The sequence below is a fragment of the Mus pahari genome, chromosome 18 (assembly GCF_900095145.1).
Source record: "Mus pahari chromosome 18, PAHARI_EIJ_v1.1, whole genome shotgun sequence".
In the NCBI taxonomy this organism is placed as follows: Eukaryota; Metazoa; Chordata; class Mammalia; order Rodentia; family Muridae; genus Mus; species Mus pahari.
Window position 1 is genome coordinate 54,069,879 of NC_034607.1, and position 23,363 is coordinate 54,093,241.

General features: G+C 38.9%; 1 protein-coding gene across 3 annotated transcripts in view; it reads left to right on the forward strand.

Moving 5' to 3' along the window:
* Foxn2 (forkhead box N2) overlaps nucleotides 1-23,144 on the forward strand; it is a 36,063-nt gene extending 12,919 nt beyond the window's left edge. For all 3 annotated transcript variants that reach the window (XM_021218481.2, XM_029531401.1, XM_029531402.1), the window contains exons 2-6: nucleotides 6,501-7,051; nucleotides 13,010-13,104; nucleotides 16,223-16,287; nucleotides 21,064-21,132; nucleotides 22,540-23,144. In XM_021218481.2, coding sequence (XP_021074140.1) covers nucleotides 6,515-7,051; nucleotides 13,010-13,104; nucleotides 16,223-16,287; nucleotides 21,064-21,132; nucleotides 22,540-23,072 — 1,299 coding nt within the window. In that variant the 5' untranslated portion in view covers nucleotides 6,501-6,514 and the 3' untranslated portion in view covers nucleotides 23,073-23,144. The remainder of the gene's footprint in view (nucleotides 1-6,500; nucleotides 7,052-13,009; nucleotides 13,105-16,222; nucleotides 16,288-21,063; nucleotides 21,133-22,539) is intronic.
* The last annotated feature ends 219 nt before the right edge of the window (nucleotides 23,145-23,363 follow it).

The window sequence follows — 23,363 nt, forward strand, 5'->3', positions numbered from 1 at the left end:
GATCACCAAACTTGCAAAAGAGATTAAAAACAGCTAGCTTGCCAGTCATACACACTTCCAGAACTAAGCGATTATATAAGCATATCCAGTATTCTTGGGCTGCTCTTAGTTCCTCCTGTCTCAGAGATATTTACATCCCATCAAGACATTTACAAATAGTTCATAGTGACTTACAGCTGAACTAGGTAGCCTGTGCAAGGAGCTCAGGCATTTGAAAGCTTCTAAGAAACCCAGCGCATTCTCCCATGAGTAACACGACTGTTCTAAGTGGGGCGTTTCTTTCAGGGCATATTTCCACGTGTATTAGATGGAATGAAATGATATTATTAAATGGCTATGTCAACAATATTTGAGCATATTATGGAGCTATATCACAATTCAACTTGTCAACACTATTAGTTACTCTAAAGAAACAATAAGCACATACAATAGAGAATGGAATCTATTATTTTAAATAAATTTAAGGTATACTGTCTACCGTAAACACTAAAAGATATATTTTAACAAAACAGCCAATTACCAAACCTGTTGTCTAAGTCTAGCATAAGGAAAATTTCTATCCCTAAGAGACTATAATACCTCAGTTGTCCTAGATACATGACAACATGTAGCATTGTGATCAAATAGACATCTTTTTGCAGTACATATGGGATTTAGAAATCTATTTTATTTATTCTATGTGTATATATGTACACCTGAGTTTATGTATTGTACCACATGTATTCAGGACCCTGAGAAGATCAAAAGAGGACGTTGGCTCCTCTGGAACTGGAGCTATAGGTGATTGTGAAGTGCCATGTAGGTGCTGTAATCCACATTCAGCCTTCTGTAAGAGCAGTAGGTGTTTGCAGTTACTGAGCTATCTCTTCAGCTCCTATGTTCTGCATTTTAAGTCTGTCTTCTAGTCTCAGAATTGGGTGTTATGGAATGGGCACTATTTATAATGGAGAACCTTAAAAAATACGTTAAAACCCTAGTAAAAGCTGGGGTGTCTTATGGTCCCTGTCTCAGTAATTGTTCTATTCTATGAAGAGACACTGTAATAATAAAGGCAACTCTTATGAGAGACATCATTTACTTGGGGGCTTACTTTACAGTTTCAGACATCCTTTATCATCATGGCATCGTGACAGGGCGCATGGCACTATTCAAGCAGAGTGCTGGAGAAGAGGGGAGAGAGGGTGGTGCAACGGTCAGGAGAGCTTGAACTCAGAGACCCTTCAGCCTCTGCCTTCTGAGTGCTGGGGTTAAACCCAGCAGAAGTAGCTTGATCATAGATGGATTTTTTTTGTGTGTAACTTGATAAAAATTCTGAAAGAGGACAGTAGATTCTAAGGAGTTGAATATGAGTGAATATAATTTTGTACATTTTCATTATATGATATATTGTATTGCTGCTTTATCTTTTGTTACTGAGAATGGTATTAATAAGTAAAAGCAACACTTTTTTCTAGGTTATCTTTTGTTTTTTTCGAGACAGGGTTTCTCTGTATAGCCCTGGCTGTCCTGGAACTCACTCTGTAGACCAGGCTGGCCTCGAACTCAGAAATCCACCTGCCTCAAATGTATGCCTGTGACTGGAGTTACAGGTGGTTGTGAGTCACTATGGTGTTCATTTAAAAGATTTCTTTTATGTCTGGGAATGTTGCTGTAGAGTACAGCTGACAATAAGGAATTTTTACATTAATAAAATATTAAAATATTAAAAGTTTTGAGATTTGAATTATTATAAATTGCTTAAATCCTAGCAATTGGAAGGATTCTATTAAGTGATACATTGGCAGAGTCCAGTTATAAATACAGTACATGAAACAAACAGAATGAAGAAGTGAATGTTGCACTATGCGGAAGATGGGGAAACTTATTGCAGCACTCTGAGAAGTTTCATGGTCCTGGCTGCCATGCCCATGTGTGTCCTTGGTGATGGGGGAGAGGCATACTTAATCTTTTTGTCATTTCAAAACAAAACATAATCTCTATTCATTGATGGACTAAGTCATGTTAAAGGAAAGGCTTAGTATAGAACAGGCTGATCTAATCATTTAAGAGGAGATTTCTGTGTAGACCTGGAGTTTTCTGGTAAGTCTGTGAGTTGCCCTGTCTCTCTCTCTCTCTCTCTCTCTGTGTGTGTGTGTGTGTGTGTGTGTCGCGTAACTACTACAAATAAAATAATCTATCACAACATTCTTCTCAAGAACCTTGAGCTTAAGTTTAAATTATAAAATAAATACATTAAAGTTTAAAATATAAAAATAAATACATTAAAGACAACTTGGAAAGAATAAAAAAGGCCATTACTAAGTTAGTAATATAAACAACTTTTAAATATACTCCCCTAGGTCAATTTTAGTGGCTACCAAATAGTAGATTGAATAGGTAATTGCAATTTTTCTATTGCAGGACATGAAAGTTAGTAGTTTTCCAACTTAAATGATTCTTTGGATATTTGTTAAGAGTGGAGTTAGAAGAGGGCGGATTATAGAGGGGTTATAGGTGTACATGATCTAATTTTTATGTTTTTGGACAGAAATATTGATTTTTTTAAAAAAATTACTAATATCTATACTTGCTATATACCATATACTGTGTGCCACATATTAATTAACATCAGTTTTTTTTTTAATTTCCTTGATTGCTAGTGAAAATATTTTCTCACGTATTTTTGCTATTGACACTTCAGTCTGCTGTGGCAGACACTGCTTGGATAGAGAGTGATTTTACTCTAAAATGATAGTGTAAAACAGTTCCTTGTTTCTCCTTGAAAATACTGCCAATCTTGCTAAGGAAATGCCAGCCTTCAATCTCATCTTGAATTTTCCTGCAACACTGAAGCACATTTGCTGCCATTTATACTCCATTCCTAAATAATGGTCTTTTAAAATTCTTATCAATGTGATAATATGCCAGAATTGAAACGGGATTGAGGGACACACACATCATAATAGTGTGAATACCAGTCATCATAGTTAAGAATCCAAGAAGAACCTAATAAAGGAATTTTTATAAACTTGTATTTTGGAAGAAAACCATATTTGCCCCCATATAAATTAGTTTCTGATAATATTTAGTCAAGAGATTTTGATTTTTGAATACCTGTTACATTAATACATTGGTGTTATCTGTAGGATAAAGGAGCAGGCCAGGCAGTTCCTTTTCTGCTTGAAGACATCCACTCAGGTAAAGCCTTATCACTGCTGTACCTCAGGAAGGGTTTCTAGGGAGAGCCAGAGTGAAACGAGTGAGGTCATTATCAGACATGAGAAGTCACCGCTTGTACCCTCTAAGTTTGATAACAAGTTCATTAAGTATTAAGAAAGAGGTACAGGCTGGGGAGGAAGTAGTAATCACAAAACACGATAGGCTTCTCAGGGGAGTCACTTTTTAAAGGTGTCTTTACAATGATCCTGTGTCTTTACATATGATCTTTACATATGATCCTGTGGCTCCAAGGTTGTAATTTACAAGCTTTAAAGATAGATCAAAGCTTAGACTTGAAGTTTAACTATTAAGTAGAAATGTATAAGCTGATGCGCTTATTTTTCTTTCAGAATTTGTAAGTTGAATTAATCTTGTTCATGGTTATAGCTTTCAGAATGAGAAAGGAGTGCTAATATCTGGGAGGCTCCTTTTGTGGGAGCACCTCACAAGCCAGGTGTCACCACAGCACAGGCCTGTAATTCCAGCACTCAGAAGGTTGAAGCTGCAGGACCTGAAGTTCAGGGTCACACTTGTCTACATAGGGTTTGAGATCCTGCTCATTTCTTTTCTTTCTTTCTTTTTTTTTTTTTTTTTTAAGGTTTAAAACCCGGCTTTTTTTTTTTTTTTTTTTTTTTTTTTTTTTAAAGGTTTAAGACCAGCTTTCTTTCTTTCTTTTTTTTAAATGTTTTATTTATTGTTTTATTTATTTATTTATTTATTTATTTATTTATTTATTTATTGCATGTAAGCACAATGTAGCTATCTTCAGATGCTCCAGAAGAGGGAAGTCAGATCTCATTACGGGTGGTTGTGAGCCACCATGTGGTTGCTGGGATTTGAACTCAGGACCTTCGGAAGAGCAGTCGGGTGCTCTTACCCACTGAGCCATCTCACCAGTCCCCTGTCTCATTTCTGTGCATTCTGGCGTTGAGTAAACAAAGTCACTTAGTATTTTAGCACTCTTGTTATAGGACCTTTTTTTTTTTTTTTTTGATATCTCTGTGCACTTTTGACTTTATCAGTTGTGTGGAAGTTCCTTGACTCTGAGTCAGCAGAAAAAAACAAATACTCATAGGTGATGTTTATATACTATTACCATGGTATATTGCGACTAGAATTTTGGTTCTGAGTTTTCCTGCAGGGGTGTGGATGTTTAACCTGAGTCTTTCTCCTCATCTATAGAATAATAAGGTTCATAATTGTCTCAACTTTAATTGATGGCTAACTGACACAGATTGCAAGGTGACTGGCCCTCACAGTATTGGCTGATGTTACCATTATTTGAGAAATCAATATTAGCTCCCAGGATCCAAATAGACAGATTTCATAGTTCATGAGTGGCCTGTTGACTGTGGTCTAAGCAAAATGAAGCTCTACAGAGATTTCTCCCACTTTATTTAAATAAGCATGAGTCAATCAAATAGGTTATAGGCTTTTTGCTGGCTTTAAAAATAAGGCATCTTTATGTATAGTGAAATGAATTAAGTAGCACGAGTATTTTCTTCCCTTTGGTCATCTGTGCTCTGGGAAGAGATATTCGTTATGGCAGTTCAAACGTCCATAATAATGAGATATGTTGAGGCTAAGATAATTGGGAATTCAGAGTTAGGTGAAATATTGGATTTAAAAAAAAAAACCAGCAAATTTATTCTGAATTTAACTTAGCCAATAATGAATGTAGGGAATACAAAATTGGCAAGACAATAAATATTAAATATTTTCTTACCACATAGAGAAATAACTATGTGAAATGATTTATTTCACTTATGTGGGCTTTTTTGGTGTGTGCAAGTATGTGTGTGCATGTGTGTATGTGTGTGGGTGTGTGTTGCATCATGGTTTCATTACATAGTCCTGATAATGACACACTTGGTCTGTAGACCAAGCTGGCCTTGAACCTAGAGTTATTGTCCTGCACTGCCTTCTAAATGATGAGGTTATAGGACTGCACGATCATCCTCTACTAATTAGTCTATTTTAATCATTCCACAATGAATACATGTGCAACTTTATATAATTATTCTGTCAATTAAAATTAATGTGAGAAATTTTTTTAGTATGACATACAAAAATAGAACTAGCTTACTTTTTTAAAAATTGTACATGTACGAATGCTTTGCTTACATGTAATGGGGGCATCATGTGCCTTGTTCCCATGGAAGTTCAGAGAGAGCATTGGATCCTTTAGAATTGGACTTATGGATGGTTGAGCTGTCATTCAAATGCTGAGACTTTAACTCAGCTCCTCCACAAGAGCAACAATATATGCTCTTGTACTGAGCCATTGCTACAGTCCTAGAAATGGCTTTTTTTTTTAAATGATAAACATTTAAGACTTAAAGATTTATTTGGGATTATTGTTTAAACAGTTTCAAATTTGAGTATTTTAAAGATTGATCCATGTGTATAACTATTATAGTAAAATATAGATACTTAGGATAAATTATAAAGTCATGTTTATACAGTCTGTTTATTATACTTATTTATGTGTGGAAACCGCTACATAACACATGTCACTGTGCACCTGTGGAGAGCAGAAGACAACTTATAGGCATTTGCTTTCTTCTTCTACCTGATGGGTTCTGGGAGTTGAACTCAAGTTGTTATGCTGTATCCAGTAAGCCATCTCACTAGCCCCACTGTGTGGTTTTTTTTTTTTTTTTTTTTTTTGGTTTTTTGAGACAGGGTTTCTCTATGTAGCCCTGGCTATCCTGGAACTCACTTTGTAGACCAGGCTGGCCTCGAACTCAGAAATCCACCTGCCTCTGCCTCCCAAGTGCTGGGATTAAAGGCGTGTGCCACCACGCCTGGCCCCACTGTGTTTAATAATAGCTACTACTGGTTATTAATGAACTAGAAACTTTGCTATTTACACTATATTGTCTAATTATTAGCCATATGTATGATGCTGTAAAGTTACATTTTATTTACTGTTTATTCTTTCAAATAATATAAAGCAACTAGTATTTGTATGCATTATAACTATAAAAACTATATTTAAATATTATTATATGGGGAACTGGGCATAGTGGTGCTCACCTTTATTCCCAGCACTCAGGAGGCAGAGGCAGGAGGCTCTCTGAGTTTGAGAACAGTCTGGTGTCAAAGAGAGACCCTGCCTCAAAAAAATAAAACAAAGCTCCAAATATGCATGTGTATGTTTATTTATTTATTTATTTACTTATTTATTTATTGTATAATCAGTTGCAAATTTTCTTAATTTGAATATGTATATGTAAATGTTTATTTGCTCTTCTAGAGTTTTAGATTTACATTAATTGGTAATTTGTTTTTTATTGCAGAAATATACGAGTAAATGGGTCCAGTAATTGGAATGACTCCAGATAAGAGAGCTGAGACCCCGGGAGCTGAGACGGTTGCAGGACTGAGTCAAATTTACAAAATGGGAAGTTTGCCTGAAGCTGGGGATGCTGCCAGGCCAAAGGCCACTCTAGTGGGCAGCGAGTCAGCAGATGACGAGCTAACAAACTTGAACTGGCTTCATGAAAGCAGTAATCTTCTAACCAACCTCAGGCTTGGAAGCGAAGGCCTTCCCATGGTTAGTCCGTTGTATGAAATAGAGGGAGATGATATGCCATCCTTTGGACCATCGTGCTACCAGAACCCAGAAAAAAAATCAGCAACTTCAAAGCCCCCATACTCTTTTAGTCTTCTCATTTATATGGCTATTGAACACTCGCCAAATAAATGTTTGCCTGTCAAAGAAATTTATAGCTGGATTCTGGATCGCTTCCCATACTTTGCCACCGCACCTACAGGCTGGAAGAATTCTGTTCGGCACAATCTATCCCTGAATAAATGTTTTCAGAAGGTGGGAAGAAGTCATGGCAAGGTGAGTGTTCATAAACACCGTTCTCTGTGGTGAGGGGTGAATCGGGTCCTGTGAAATTCAAGACCAAGAGAAGCAAGGCCATGTTAGGTTAGCTGGGAGTTAATTAGAGTCTTCATATTTGCTTTAATATATGGTGTTTTAAAACTTCTTAGTGTTGAAAGAAACTTACTAAAATTACATTCAGTTTGCCTTTGGCACCTAGATTATTATTTGACGTTTCTTTTCTACCTTCTTACCCACCCCTCACCTTATCTGAAATTGAGCTTAGGACCTTGAACATGCTTTGTTAGGAAAGCACTCTACCACTATTCCCAGACCACTGGTTGCTCGCTCCTTCCTCCCTCCCTCCCTCCCTCCCTCCCTCCCTCCCTCCCTCCCTTCCTTCCTTCCTTCCTTCCTTCCTTCCTTTCTGTCTTTTCTGTGTAGCCCTGAAAATCTCCTTTCTGTAGAGCAGCCAGACTTGCCTCAAACTCTCAGAGATCCGCCTGCCTCTGCCTCCCAGATGCTGGGATTAAAGGTGTGTGCCACCACTGCCCAGCAGATTTTATTTTTAGCTGTGTGTGTGATTCTGGGTTTGTGCTTGATTACAGTGTCTTCAGAAGTCACAGCAGGATGTTAGATTTCTTGGAGCTAGAGTTAAAGGCATTTGTGAACTGCCTAATATGGGTGCTAAGAACTGAACTTGGGTTCTCTGGAAGCGGTAGTGCATTCTTTTAACCACCGATCTGTCTCTAGCCCCATTGAGTCGATATGCCCAATTTCTCCGACTGCGTCAGTATATACATACCCTGTTTACCCAGTATAACAAAATGAAAGTGTAGCTCATTTCTATTCGATGTAGGAGGTATACAAAGGCAGAATTTTTTTCTGTACAAGTGAGAAATGTAGGCAGGTAGAGTGGAAAGGCACAGTGAGTTTGAAGGCTGAATGTTACAAGTTACTAGGGCTTCAGTGCTGAGGTCAGAACAAGATGTGGTAAAGTTTTCCTTCCTTTCATTTATTTGTGAATGATAGTGCATTGTTGTTCTGAGCATTGCGTATAGTACCACACAGGGATATAGTTTTAATAGATGTAGGGTTTGAAGTGTGGATAACTAAGACTTGCCTCATGTCTAAGTCTGCCGACTTATTTTGACATTGTGCTGTAGGGTAAGAATAGCTTTAGACATTACTTGATTTTCATAGTACATGAAACCGTGTTCATACTTTCCTGGATGCTTTTTCTTCACTTGAACTTCTTTGTTTTGTGTTTGTTTTTTAGGACAGTTTTTCTGTGCAGCCCTGGCTGTTATGGAGCTTAGATCCGACTGGTCTTTAACTCAGATGTCTGCAAACCTCTACCTCCCAAGTGATGAGACTAAAGGTGTATGCCACTACCACCCCGCTCTTTTTACTAGGAACTTACTTCTGCCCTCAGGCTGCTGTGTTCCTTTAATTAGCCTATGATTTTAAGGACAAACAAAATGAAAAGGGAACTCCAAGCTCATCAAATCACCCACAAAGTGGTGGCACGGCAAGAAGTTACTCCCTGGCAGGGCAGTGGTGGCGCACACCTTTAATGCCAGCATTTGGGAGGCAGAGGCAGGCAGATTTCTGAGTTCGAGGCCAGCCTGGTCAGGAGTGAGCTCCAGGACAGCCAGAGCTATACAGAGAAACCCTGTCTCGAAAAACAAAAACAAACAAACAAACAAAAAAACAAAAGAAAAAAAGAAGTTACTCCCTCAAGCAGAGGGAGCAGGCTGGGATCCAAGAGGAGGGTAAGGGTCCTGGAGCCCCGAGTGGACAGCCCAGTAGTATTCCCGTGGAAGAGCTGGTCACTTTTTCCTCTAGATTCCCTCCTAGGCCATTGGGTATGAGAACCACAAAGTCAATATGGAAAAGGTGATTGCCATCTCAGAATTCCAAAAGCCAACTTTTCTTTTATAAAGCTTTTATTTTAGCATTAGAGTTTTGTTGGTTGGTCTGTTTTCTCGTGATAAGGCTTCTCTATTTAGCTTAGGCAGGACTCATGACCCTTCTGCCCTGGCCTCCCATGTGTCATCATCACACTAGACTTCAGCCAGTGCTTTGCAGATAACAGAGGCTGTAAACAGATATTCAAGGCAGTGTCTGGAAGGCAAGAGCTCTGAGGTAAGCTGCCTAGGGAAGACAGAAGGAAGGACCAAAGGGGCCCCAAAGGCAAGGATAAGTGCAGCTCAGAAAAATGCCTGAATATCTTGGTAGAACTAAGAACCAGCCATGCAAGTATATTTCAAGAAGACATTCTCAGCTGGATGCCCTGGGAGTCACGTGATTATCATGGAGCTCTGGATGCTGATCCAGAGTCAGACAGCTGAAGCTCTGTGTAGAAGGTGTGCTGTTGTAGTATTTTCTAATTAATAGATCCTGATGGCGGGTTTGCTACCTGCCCCAAGGTATGTTCCTGAATGAAACACATGCACAGCTTTTATATTTTGATATGCCTTAAATAGCTCAATAGCTGGGCCACTGTCTAACCTCCATGCAGTTAATCCCCAGTTGTTATTTACCAATTTTATATTCTGTCTTGGCTTTTCTGGACTCAGGGCTGCTCAGTTGGGCCAAACACTCCCAGCTCATTAACATGGCAACCATATCTCTCTTCTCAGGCATCCCATCTTTCCTCTCTCCACACTTTCCTGGCATGGCAGCTCTCTCCCTCATCCCTTCTCTCTTCTGGCTCCAAGCCTGGGAATCCTCAAATCCTGCCTGTGTCTCCCTCCCCAGCTATTGGCTGTTGGCATCTTTATTACCAATCAGAACCACTTGGTCTACACTCCTTCAGGGCAGCTCAGCTGGGGGTCTGCTTCTTTCAGAAGCTTTGCAGCTTGTCTTGCCTGAGGAGAGCGAGTGACTCATAGAAGTCTTTATTTTTAATGTGGGAGGGGTGGGCATAGTGAATCTGTATGTTTTATGGACTTCCTGGAGCTATATTGAGTTGTTTATGTTCTGTCTTGAGGAGTTTCTTTGCCGGATGGGATGTTTCAACCCCAGAGGAAAAGGCTTGACCTTGATGAGACTAGAACCCTGTTTGTTTGGGATTCAGGGGCAGAGGAGAAAGTGCATATGGGGAAATGTGCCACCACTTCTTAAGTGCTAGAATTACAGTTTTCCACCATCACACCTCAGTGCTTTGTTTTGTTGAAACCTTTTTGAGTGTCTCAGAATGTATTTTTCTTTGCATCTGTGGAAGATAGGTCAGTTATTCCATTAAATTGAGGTTCAATTGACAGCCCTTTTCTGAATCTAGAGATGTTATCTAGAGATGTAATCCTCCCCACAGAAGGCAAGGGCTGGCTTTTTGACCCCTTTGTATTATCCACAAAAATCAGATCTAAAGGGTCAAGTCTCCCCCCACACACACACACAGATCAAACTTACAGTCATTGCTTATGCTTGACAAGTATCTACCACTGAGTTATCCCAGCCAACAGCCAAAGCTTATGTTTTTCTGAATTTTTATTAAATGTAAGTGAAAATTATTACTATAATTTTAGTCCATACACACGGAATTAAATTTTGCCTAGTTTAGTACAGACAACTCTTAATGTAGAAGGCAAGAAATAATATTTCAGAAATAGTAAATTGTATCTTCTCTGGATTTATTATTCAAAACTTTTATTAAGGTGGATCTTTGCAATTTACCCCTTTAATATAGCCCTTTTTACAGAACCTTCTAAGCCATTCTTAGAGTTTCATGATAGTAAAGTTCATGCATATTTTCTGTTTTCCAGTAAGTGTCCAGGCACTTCATTTCTTACAGACAAATTTTATGTTAAGACAATGATCATTTGTGTTTTATCACTTAAGCAAAATTTTAAGGGAGAAGAGTCTTAAAAAAATCATTTTCAAACTCTAAAATATATATGAGCAAATACATAGTTTTATTTCTTGTTACTAATGGCTCATGAACAGGCCCAGTGAAAGGCAGTGTTGCCATGGCAACCGAGGCCTGGTTGTTAATTCGAAACTCTGCTCAGGACATTTAAATGTCCTGAAAACTGCAAGTTCTTAGCTTTTACAATTTGCTGCTTCAGGGAAATAGCTTTTCTACTGTGATCAGAAACAATTTTCAGTCTTCTCACTGTAGAATTTGAAAACAAAACTTGAACCAAACACTTTGTAGGAAATATTCCTGGAATACCAAAGTAGAATATGGGTGTTTATAGAATTGTATTGGTCAGTGTATGAAAAATACCTATGCATATGAAAACGAATTAGAGCAAAAGATATAAGTGTTGACATTTAGTTTTACTTACCAATTGTCAAAATGTCTATCATTTTGTCTAAATGATTTATTTTATCTAAGTTAGCTTTTAACACTTAATGCAAATCTTCATTTGTAAGTCTTAAGGTTTCTTGGAAAAACTTAACTGCTGCTTAGTTTTTTGTCAGGTTTTTGAGACAGGGCACACATACTCACAGGCACAGACAGACAGGCAGACAGACACACACACACAAATTAAATACTGCTAGTTGGGACAGATCTCCTCATATAGAACAGGCTGGCCTTGAACTTAGGACAATCCTCCTGCCTCTGCCTCTGAAGTACTTGGGTTTCACCAAACTTACCCTAATGCTTCCTGTTGTTTCTCTGGTTCTTGCTACTGAGTGCCAGAGTTCGAATCCCAGCCCATTTCTCCCTGTGCTATATTGTGTTAAAGACACGCAGTTTCCTTTTTCTGCATGTCTCAGTTGCCAGGGTGTTTAAAACTGTTCTGTTCTCAGTAGCTGGACTTTTTCCCAGATAAGTAGCTTTCTTCCCCAAATTAGTTTTATACCTTACCGTTTATCACCTAACCTTTTGAAAATTTAGTTCCATTTTTATTTTGTATTATTGAATTCCCCTTCAATAAATACCCTATGCCAATTTCAGAATAACAAGTTAATGTTCATTTATTTTTAGCCATGTCAGTTAGCTATAAATTACTTTATCTGAATCTTACTACAATTCACTGAAATGACCTTGTATCTTTATTTTATGAGTAAAATGTGAGGTTTGACTTTCAGAATCAACAATTTGTCCAATTTCGCATGACCAGTCAGTAAGTGGCGTTTTTAAGGTTTTTAGGGTTTTTTTAAATTGCATATTGTTTATGTGAGTATGTATACCTGTGTGTGTACCATTGGAGGTCAGAGGGTATTAGTCCCTGTGGTTGTACGAAGTTGTAATCCTTCTGATAATAGGTGTTGGGAACTAAACTTAGGTTTCTGCAAGTCTGGTACAATGTACTATTAATTGCTGAAACCATCTCTCCAGCCCCAGATCTTTAAACTTGTGGAATAATATTTTTTCATTGTGCCATTTTATAAAAATGAAACAGTATTCAAAGATAAAAGATCTCACTCACTGGTTGCCCGATATTGCTGTGACTGAGAACATAGAAAATGGAAGCAGTGTGGAGATAAATGCATCAAACGTTACATCATACATGGCTTTATGCAAGGAAGGAGTGTGGGGGGAAAGGAATAAGTAAATTTGTCTCCCAAAGAACAACTGAAACCATAGGGTCAGGCTTAGAAGATAGAGGCACTTGCTGCCAGGGCGAGGAACTTGACTTTGAGTTCTTAGCTTCACACAGTAAGAAGAGAGAACTAATACATGTATGTTTTCCTTTGACCCCTGATTCATGTCTTGTCTCTCTCCCCATAAATAAATAAATTTTAAGCCTGGTATAAATAAGTTTCAATCTCTCTCATCTTGGGTTAGAGCAAGTTTTATTAATTCCTGGTGACTGCCCCCAGTCATGCATAGCAGGCTCACTTCCACTTTCTAGATGGGTTGTGGAAGCTGGTGTGAGCATTGTGCAGCACTCTCCCACTGGGCTGCATCCCCAGCTTTCACTCAGCCAGTGGGGATGGAGGTTCCCCATACACTTCTCAGAATAGTTGGATGAGAGGTAGTTCCAGGATACTAATTCTTGTACAACTTTCTTCTAGGTTAATGGAAAAGGCTCCTTGTGGTGTGTTGATCCAGAATATAAGCCCAATCTTATGCAGGCCTTAAAGAAGCAACCTTTTTCTTCTCCACAAAGGTAAGGAGGACCCTCTGTGTGACTTAGATTTATTATGTGAGCTGGAGAAAACAAAGTTGTAGGTTTTATTTTAGTTGTCTTGTTTTATTTGTGTGTTTATCTAATTGTACAGAGAAGTATTTACTGATATTTTCTTCTTGGTTAAGATATTTTCTTCTTGGTTAATTTTTTTTCTAGAAAATAAAATGCTGGGTAGTTGAGTATCAATTCTCAGAAAATAAGTCAGTGCACTATATTATAAGTAATAAGCTAAATAAATTATAAAACTTCAGTTGCAAAAATATTAACTCATTTTAATTGTTTATATGCTAACAAGGACACAATGAATTAAATACATATTTAAAATATTTGAATAAGATGATTCATCATTTGTAACCATAACATTTTGTAAGGGTCCATGATTTGCTAAAGAATGATACCCAGATTCATATAGTATGCAAAAGCAAAGAGTCTTTTATTCTACAGAAGTTCAGCATGCTGGGGTCTACCATTTACCAAGATGGAGATGCCCAAGTGAGCTTGAAGGCCCAATTGAAAGCACATTAGGGGAGTTCCAGGGAGGGGGTAGGTAACATTTATCTTAATTGATCGGCTCTATATCTAGGGACATTCCAGAACCATTGTTGGGGGTTGTGGGGACTGGAAACTGTTACTGGGGAAGCCTAGAAACTGTTGCTGACCCTTTGCCCTTGTCTCAGGACAGACAGGTGTCGGGGCAGGTTCTGATCGGCTGCCCAAGGCCTGGGGTTTTTCCAGTAACTCAGTTGCCTGGACTTGCCCAGTTCTTGGAAACAGATTTAGGCCTAGTCTCCTGACCTGCCAGTGTGGATCCTGTCATGGAGTCAGCCTGTCTCTGTCCTCTCGTTTTTGCCTAAGTCACTCCCCCTTCCTTCAGGAATGGGCCATTTCGAATCCTTGAGCTGTTTCAGAATCACTCACTGAACAGTGGAAATCTGTTCCTTAACAAACCTAACTAAAGGATTGATTATGCTGGGATTATCAATCAAGGCCAACATCAGTAGGATAAGAGGGTCAGGGCAGAGACCATGGAGACCAGTTGAAGAGGGACCCTTCTACTAACCCCGAGGCTGTTGTCTGTTTGTTTTATACTCTCTTTCTGACTAAGGCCATGGATTTTTTGGTCATCCCTGAGTATTCAGCATAAAAACAGCATTCCTTACGTAAGGCTGCAAAGGGTCCTCCCTGCTGGAGGGACAGCAAGCCCGGGCCTCTCTCTCCTGTTTGTGAGACTCCTCCTGCCAGGGAGGACAGGGATCCCGCAGGGCCGCGATGGACTTTTCTGTCTCCTGCATGTCTGCGTCTGTAGCCACCATAGAGCCTTGTCATTCTCACCTCAGTTATTAGGGCTGAGACCCTCCACTAGCAGCCCCCGCAGGCCTACGCCAAGGAAAGAACCTAGTAACACGGAGGAAACGGCTTCTTTTTACACGATTGTTTGGAAGCAGTTGGTTTGATGAAGTGGGGCCTCGCTGGGGCAAAAGTGTGGTGGGTCCTGATGAGGGAGCAATAGTGGGCTGCAGCAGAGGTTGGGGGGTGGTTGCCTGGGCCTTGTTGGGGCCTCAGGAGGCTACCGTAGAGCATTAGACATTAAACAGGAGTCCCAGGGATGTATGGTCTTAGTCCCAGTGTCTGAAGTGTCTGTGTTGGAATATGCCCTATTAATTAAGATAAACTTAAGGGTTGTCTTTGATATTTAGTTTGTTTTTTCAAAAGTCTGAAAGGTTATTAATTTTCAAATACATAAATAGGGAGAAAACTAAAATGAAATCTCACTGAAACAAATTGAGAATTTCCTATTGTAGTTTATTTGAATTCTTGAGACTTGTTAATGAAAGGTTATGGTTGAATGTAGTAAACAAGCAGGAAGGTAAAGTTGCAGTGTCAGCAGCATCACTTCTGGGACATTACATCATCAATCATCATAGAAGGAACCAGGAGGAAGGAAGTGCATCCTTATAAAACAAAAGTTTTAATGAAGTGGTTGCAGCCAGGAGTAGTATTGCATACCTTTAATCCCAGAACTCAGGAGGCAAAGGGAGGCAGATCTCTGTGAGTTCAAGACCAGCCTGGTCTATTTGATGAAACCCTGTCTGAAAACAAACAAACACCAAACCCAAAAAGAGAGAGAGAGATTATGGCTTTGGAATTTGATTTTTTTCTTCTTAGTTAATATTGGTGCCTGTGTGATATTCCAATTAGCAGTTTGGAGCTAAAGGAAGTATCTTTAATGCTTGCTTATGTGATTTATTTAGCTATGCTCTTAATTAAAGATAAAGTGGGAGACTGGCACTGTTTGTAAGACATCACAAATAAATTTCACTATGTTTTTATCTATTTATATTGGTTAATCTTTAGCTTTATCATTATAATATGTTGCATTAAATACATTAATGCAAATTAATATAACAATAACCTTTCAGACTTTTGAAAAAACAAACTTAAGTATTGAACAAAAATTATTTTTGCCTTTTTTCTTTTTTAAAAGGAGATTGCATAACAGCATGGGGGTTATTACTTATTGGCTTTAAAACATTAATAAAGTGAAAGGGTTTTATTCCATTTTGTTGTTTCCTTCTGACATGTTTTTGTGTAACCCTCCCATAATTTATAACTATGGGAAAAAGGGTGACATTTATGTAGAAATTGTGAATAGGAATTAATTTCATTTTAAAGGATTATTCTCTGTAATCACAAAAAGAATTCCCTACCCCTCCCCCAAAAGTTTTAATTTTTATACTAAAAATCTCTTGGAATTTCACTTCTATTAGTGTTATATGAAATTTAAATATGTAATATAAAAACCAAATTTTTATTTATTCATTGTTCAAGGCATTTAAAACACATTAATATGTAATTGATATAAAAATACTATGTGAGAAAACTTCTTTGTCTTAACAGTGACCAAATAATTATTTTGAGTCTTGACCTTTACACACTTCCTACTTGAGCAGACTCTTTCTAGCCTTCATGCTGTTAGCAAAGGGAACAAGGCAGACATTACTTGTGGTTTTCATGGTATGTATGAGATATATTTGTGGCTATGTTCTGTAGGAAATGAAATAATATTTAATAAGCATGTCTGTCTGTCTGTTTTTAGTGCTTCTTTATCACCTCACTCCTTAAGCTCTGTTCTCAAGCAAAGCCAAGTGGAAACTCTTAAAGGTATGTATGAACTATCCTGTTGCGTCATGAAGCATGTTTAGATCTAGGAGTTGTAGGAGATTAAGAAATAAATTTCTAGAGAAAAAGTAAAAGTCATTTTTTATTGGCATTTGGTATGGTATATGCATGGTTTTTTCTCCAATAACTCATAGTGTACAGGCATTTTATCCTCTTCATTGGTTTTATGTATATTTTTTCCTTGAATGTAGCATTTAATTTCTTAGTAATATTATCATTGGAATTACTTTTTTATATTATTATGTGGCCCATGATAATGCAACACTTAGGAAAAGGTTGAAGAAAAAAATAGAACAATAATATTTTGAGACATAGTATCTGCTGTAGCGCAGGATTAGCTGTAGCAGAGACCTGCATATTACTCCTTTGATTTTGCCTACTGGTTTAATCATAAAATACTTGTGACCTTGTGCTAAAGAATTTTACCATCCCTTAGATTAGGATGTAGTTCAGAATACTTTTTAAAGATTGATTGATTGATTGATTGATTGATTGATTTAATGTATATGAGTACGCTGTAGCTGTACAGATGGTTGTGAGCCACCACGTGGTTGCTAGGATTTGAACTCAGGATCTTAAGAAGAGCAGTCAGTGCTCTTACCCACTGAGCCATACAAGCTTGGTCAGAATATTTTTTGCAAGTTTAGACTAAAGGGCTTTAATTTGGACTAGTAAATTGACTTCTTTTAAAGGAATTTTGGGGCTTTTATCCCCCCACCCCCCACCCCCACACTTTAATTTTTATGGCATTTTCATACTTAAGTGGGTTCTGGCTGATCTTCCCTAACTCCTCCTGTCCACCATTGTCCCTGTCCCCACCTAACTCTTCTATCTCCAACGCTCTAATTCTTTTCTTTTTTGTCTTTCTTGGTTGATTGGTTGTTTTTATTGTTGTTTGTTTTAAGACAGTCTATGTGACCCTGGCTGGCCTAGAACTCTTAGGTAGACAGACTAGCCCCAAACTCACAGATCCACCAGATTCTGCCTCCTAAGTGCTGAGATGACAGGCTGTGTGTGTCACCACACCCTGCTTACCCACCTCTATGTTGGTGTCACGTGTTTGTTACCGTCTCCGTCACTCTCCCTTCTCATGGGGCCCTTACCAGTGTCCCGCATCTACACTGTCTGAAGTTCTCACCTAGATATGCATATGTGACAGTTAGAGCTGAGCTCCACATGGAGCGAACACGCTCTATTTCATCTCTGGGCCAGGGCTACCTCACTTTGCACTTCCATCTGTTCTCAAGCTGCATGATTTCCTGTTTGCTGCTGAGTAAAAATCGAGTGTGTGTGTACATTTTCATCATCCATTCATCCGCCTGTGGATAGCTAGCTAATGTTTTTTTATTTGGTTGTTTGCTACTTAATTTTTTTTTTAATTCCTTTGGGTATGCTAGGGACGGATTTTCTGTTGTGTATAGTTGGGAAAGGTCCTCATTCAGAATCAGTTGTTAACTCGTACAGAAAGCTGTTTGATTTGGAGAGTTTCCATTTGTCTGTTGTTGCTGGTCTTACTTCCTTTGTGATTGTCCTTATCAGAAAGTCTTTATGCCTGCATCTCCAGGAGTATGTCCTACTTTTTCCTCCAGCAACATCAATATTGAGGGAATTCTTTTGTGTTGTAAAAACAAAACCAGAAATGTATTGTTTCTTTCTGGAAGTGCTAAGACTCAAAGCCTCGTGAACTTTAGCAAGCTCCATACCACAGTACATCACGTCAGCCCTCCGAACTCTTGTAAGTACTGGATTTATTCCCTGCTCATAATTAATAGGTATATTAGTACACTACATTTTTTTTGTGGTGTTGCTAGTTCTTAAACATTTCCATGACCTTCAAAAATGAAAAACCTCAGATATTTTGGCTCTTTGAAACCTACAAGCTGAACTTTGATGGTATGGTGCTTCCTATAAGAATAATGGAAGGAGGCTTATGAGAAACCTAGTGTCTGGGAATGAGTTTCTGGTGATCGTCTGCCTCTAGGAAAGCGGGCGTCTTCCTGTCACCTGCATGGACACATGGGATTCCTGTTTACCTTTAGACATTGCTAAGAAGCCTTTATCTCTTTATATCCTGAGGACCTTCTGAATCATACCACAAGGTCACTTGATTCAGATTTTGACACTTAACTTTTGTAATAAAAATATTAAAATCCTGGCCCCTGGCTTCTTCCCTGCCCTTGGCCAGATGAAACATACACACAGCTTTTATATTTTCAAATATGCCTTAGACAGGGTAATAGCTGGACAGATACCCGCCCTCCGTGCTGTTAGAACCCACTTTGCTATGGAAGAGCCCCATTATTACTTACTGTGTTTCATCTTGGCTGCTCTTAACTCCAATGAGGCAGCTTTCTTTCTCCCTCCTGCATGTTCTTCTTCAATCATGGTGGTTTCTTCCCTCATGCCTCTCTCCTACAAGCCTGGGAAACCTCAGTCCCACCTGTGTCTCTTACCCAGCTGTCGACATCTTTATTCACCAATCAGAATTAACTTGGGGACAGGGTCCCAGGGGCTATGTGCAGACTCCAGGTCTTGAGGAGCACGCTTAGCATCACAATAGACAGTAAAAGACAACCCCAACACACTGTGAATTCTAGGAAGTTCTTAGACTCTATTCTTGCTCTTGTTTCATTGCATTCAAGTTTTGTTTCTTCCTATGGAGACACTTGCAGTTCCAGCCTGTTTTTCCCACTGGAGCATAGGTCTGTTCCTCCATGTGATGCTTGCAAGTGCCGTATCTCATCTCTGTTGCCACCAGCAACTCCTTCTTTTCATGGCTTGCTTGGGCATATTAGGCTCACTTCCCTAGCCACAGTGAGTTAGATGAGGAGTATGGTTGATGTTTTAGACTAACACAGCTTTTTTGAGACAGGTTTTTTTTATTGTATTCCAGGCTAGTCTGGAATTCATGATTCTTGTGCTCCTGTTGGAATACCCTGTGTGAGGTCATTTTGTAAACCCTGTGAAGTAGCATACACCTAATTCTAAACTCTAGAGGCAGAGGATCAGGATTCTTAGGCTAGTCTTTGTGACATAGTGAGGCCCGGCTCTCATCACAGAAGCAAGCAAGCAAACAAAATAAATCGAAGTGCTGAGGCTGGGGAGAGCACAGTCAGTAAGATGCTTCCTTACAAAGTCCTGAGCAGGAGCCCTGGAGCCCGTGTGAAAAAGCCAGGCGCTTACAATTCCAGGTCTAGGGAGGGGGGACCGGGTACCCTGGGCTGGCTTGCCGATTGGGCTTGCCTACTTCACAGGTTCTAGACCAGTGAGATACTCTGTCTCAAAAATTACCCCCAGACAAAAACCAGGGGATCTTATGCCCTTGTCTGGGCTCTGCAACAAGCATCAGAGACACAGATGTTACACAGTTCTAAGTAAGTAATAACTGTGTGGTTTATGTGTTCAACTCTTACTGTGTCAAAACTGTGATTCTAATATAGTGGTATATAAAATATATTTTTTATATAAAAATATGCCAAGATTGCCTTTGTATTTTGATGAGCCTTGTAAATTTAGATAGATGTTCCATAACAAAGCTACACAATGAGTGCCCACAGCAAAAAGGGTGACCTGGCTTCTACACATACGTGCATACCACCAGCTTAGATGTGAGCTTGTAGGTATGTGTGCACACATAAGACCCAGTAGTTCTTATAGGCATTTGTATAAGTATGGCTGAACATGCTCCTACAATAACTTCATTTAGCACTTAAAAGTTAGGTGAGTTCCAGGACAGCCAGGGCTATACAGAGAAACCCTGTCTCGAAAAAACAAACAAAAAAGTTCAGATCATAGAGTGACCAGTTACATATGTTTTTAATCTTGCAAGTATTGTGTAATAAATGTATTTTATAACAATAAGCTTATCCAAGGTAAATGCTAAAAAGCAGTATTTTGCATTTGAGCTAATTTAGTTTAGAGGTAACTCTTGAAAGGCAGTGATTGTTCACATTCATTATGAATGAAGGAAGGTGCTCTTATTGCTTGCATCTCTCCATTATCTTTGACATAACACCCTTGATAAACTGTTCATAATCTTAAAGGAAAACAAATTGTAAAATAATGAGTAATATGAGCTTGGGATATAGCTCAGTTGGTATAGTGTTTTTCTAGCGTGTGGGAATTCTGTCTCCATATAAACTAGGAATAGTAGTACACAACTGGAATCTAGTTCTTAAGAGGCTAAAGCTGGAGAATCCAGAGTTCTGTGTCATCTTTAGCTATATGAGACTTTGTTTCAAAATTGTGTGTGTGTGTGTGTGTGTGTATACACACATATATATATATATATATATATATATATATATATATATATATATATATANTATATATATATATATATATATATATATATATATGTATACATACACACATATACATATATATGGGGGTGGTATATGGATGGAGATATATATATCTCCATGGTATATATATGGGGGTGGTATATGGAGGTGTGCTGTTTTTTATTTTGTTTTGAAACAATGTCTCTCTAAGTAGCTGTGACTGGCTTGGAACTTGATGTGTAGAACAGTTGGTTTTCCCTTTGGTTGTGAGCCTTTCTTTAGTGGATGAGCCTTCTTTCCAGCCACAGGTTGATTTTGAAAGAGATAATCCTTTGCTTCCTGAGTGCTGGGATTGAAGGTATGTGCCAAGACTCTGGGCCATCAGAGTCCTAATGCTGATCACTTTAAACATGTATAGTGCTTACAAAAGCCTCTCAGGAAGAACATTAATGCTGTCTCTCGTTTCCATTTTCAGAATCTGATATTGATGCAGCCACTGCAATGATACTTTTAAATACTTCAATAGAACAAGAGATTTTAGAATGTAAGCAGTATTCCTTTTTAAAATAAATTTTATAAGTGTTTTCAAACTAATGATATAAAATATAAGATGATTAAGTGCCATAACAGAATTCTTTCTTTCCCTCTAAATTGTGTTTTAATCTAAATGACTCAGTTTCTTTTGTTTTCTTTTTAATTTTATTTTACTTATTCATTTCACATCCTGCCTACTGCCCCTTCCCGGTCACCCCCAACCACAATGACTCAGTTTTTGTTTCTCTGAATATTTGAGAAAGCGAAGTTAAGGCTGTGCAAAAGTATTGAGAAATCAATGTAGGACGGAAGAAAATGCTTTTCGGGTAAACTTGAAGAGCTAAAAGTAAAGCCGAGCTCAGGTCAGTCCCATGGATCTTTGTGGAGAACTGATTCTCAGGGCTTGTGTCCTCTGACTTCAGTGGCGTGCACATACATATACACAAAATAATTTTTTAAAGGTTATTTAAATTTTGGAATAGGAGTATTAAGGTACAAATTGCAAAGTCTATTAAGAAAAGATGGACAAATTTAAGACAATAGAGTGTGTTTGAGAACAATAAAGTAGCATAATGGGGGGTAGTGCTGGACCCCCATTATCTCAGCACCTGGAGACTGGGTGAGAAGATTGGGAGTTCAGGCTGGTCAGCAAGCTTGAGACCACCCTGGCACACCTGAGTGAGACCTTGTTAATCCCAGCACTGGGGGAGCAGAGGCAGGCAGATTTCTGAGTTCGAGGCCAGCCTGGTCTACAAAGTGAGTTCCAGGACAGCCAGGGCGAAACCCTGTCTCGAAAAAAAACAAAACAAAACAAAACAACAAAAAAACCATTTTAAAGTAAAAAAAAAATTCAGGACAGAAAGAAGAAAAGTTAAATATATGAAAGTGAGTTTTAAAAGAAGAAATATGGAGGAATGCAAAATAACTTTTAAATGTAAATGATTGCTATTGTAATATGAAAATAGTTTGTGTCCATACTCTGCTGGGCTGTTTCAGCCATCCGTCCCAGGGTTAAGCTGACCCTAGCTGAATTTGAGGCAGACCTCCCTCCCTTTTTACTCAGAACTCGTGTTTGCTCTCCCTCTTAGGATCTGTGTGTGTAAAGGGTATCCGACAGACTTGATTGCTGCAGGGTTATTTGTCCCAGTGCAAACTTAGAAACAATGTAAATACCCACAAGGACATTGTTAAGCAGTGGTGTGGGCATACTGAGACATTCTTTGCAAATAGTTCAAAGTTATCTTTCAAATGGTTTTTAAATGTTTCAGACTAATGACTGTAGATAAAATAGTATATTGGGGGAATCCTATAAAACTACTAATTCCAAGCTCTTATTACTCAAAAGTGAGAGTTTTCAGGGGTCTGATCTTACAAGCACATACGTCTGACATGTTGATACAAGTTTTATTTCCCACAGGCGAGAAGCCTCTGCCTCTTAAAACATCACTGCAGAAGAAGAGAAGTTACGGCAGCGCGTTCAGTGCCCCCAGTGCTCTGCAACTGCAGGAGAGCCATTCTCCAACCTCCAGCATCGATCCAAAGGCAGACCATAACTACAGTGCCAACAGCGTGGCAGCACAGCGTTGCGCATCCAGGGCTAGCATGTCTTCCCTGTCCTCTGTGGATGAGGTGTATGAATTCGTCCCAAAGAGTAGCCATGGCGGGAGTGGTGGGAGTGACGGCAGCGAAGGCTTCCACAGTGAAGAGGAGACAGATGCCGAGGATGAGGAAGATCCTCTTGGAGACAGTGGCTATGCACCACAAGCTCATGGAGACAGTACTCTGAAAGGGCAGCCAGGCAAAAAGATCCCAAAACAGTCATGTCAAGAGATTGATGAGGAGCTCAAAGAAGCAGCTGGGTCGCTGCTCCACCTTGCTGGAATCCGCACCTGCCTTGGTTCCCTAATAAGTACTGCAAAGGCACAAAGTCAAAAACACCGGAAAAAGTAGAAAGACTTATAGTGCGAAGTTATTTTAAAGTGTGGCAATACTCTTCTTAACTTTCACAAGGGATACCAGAGCCATATGGGATGGGCCTCTTTAGCTGGGGGGGGGGGGGGCACTCGTTTCTTTCTAAATCTTTTCTGGTTGCTTTTCTTTTTTTGTTTAATTAATCAGTTGCTCTTAGGATCATGCCTAATTGTAAATCTGACATGAAGGACCCCACAATTTAATTTCTGTGAATAAGTGTCTCCCAGATGTGGAAAATTTTGTATAGGAAAATTCTCAGCCTCTGTCTTA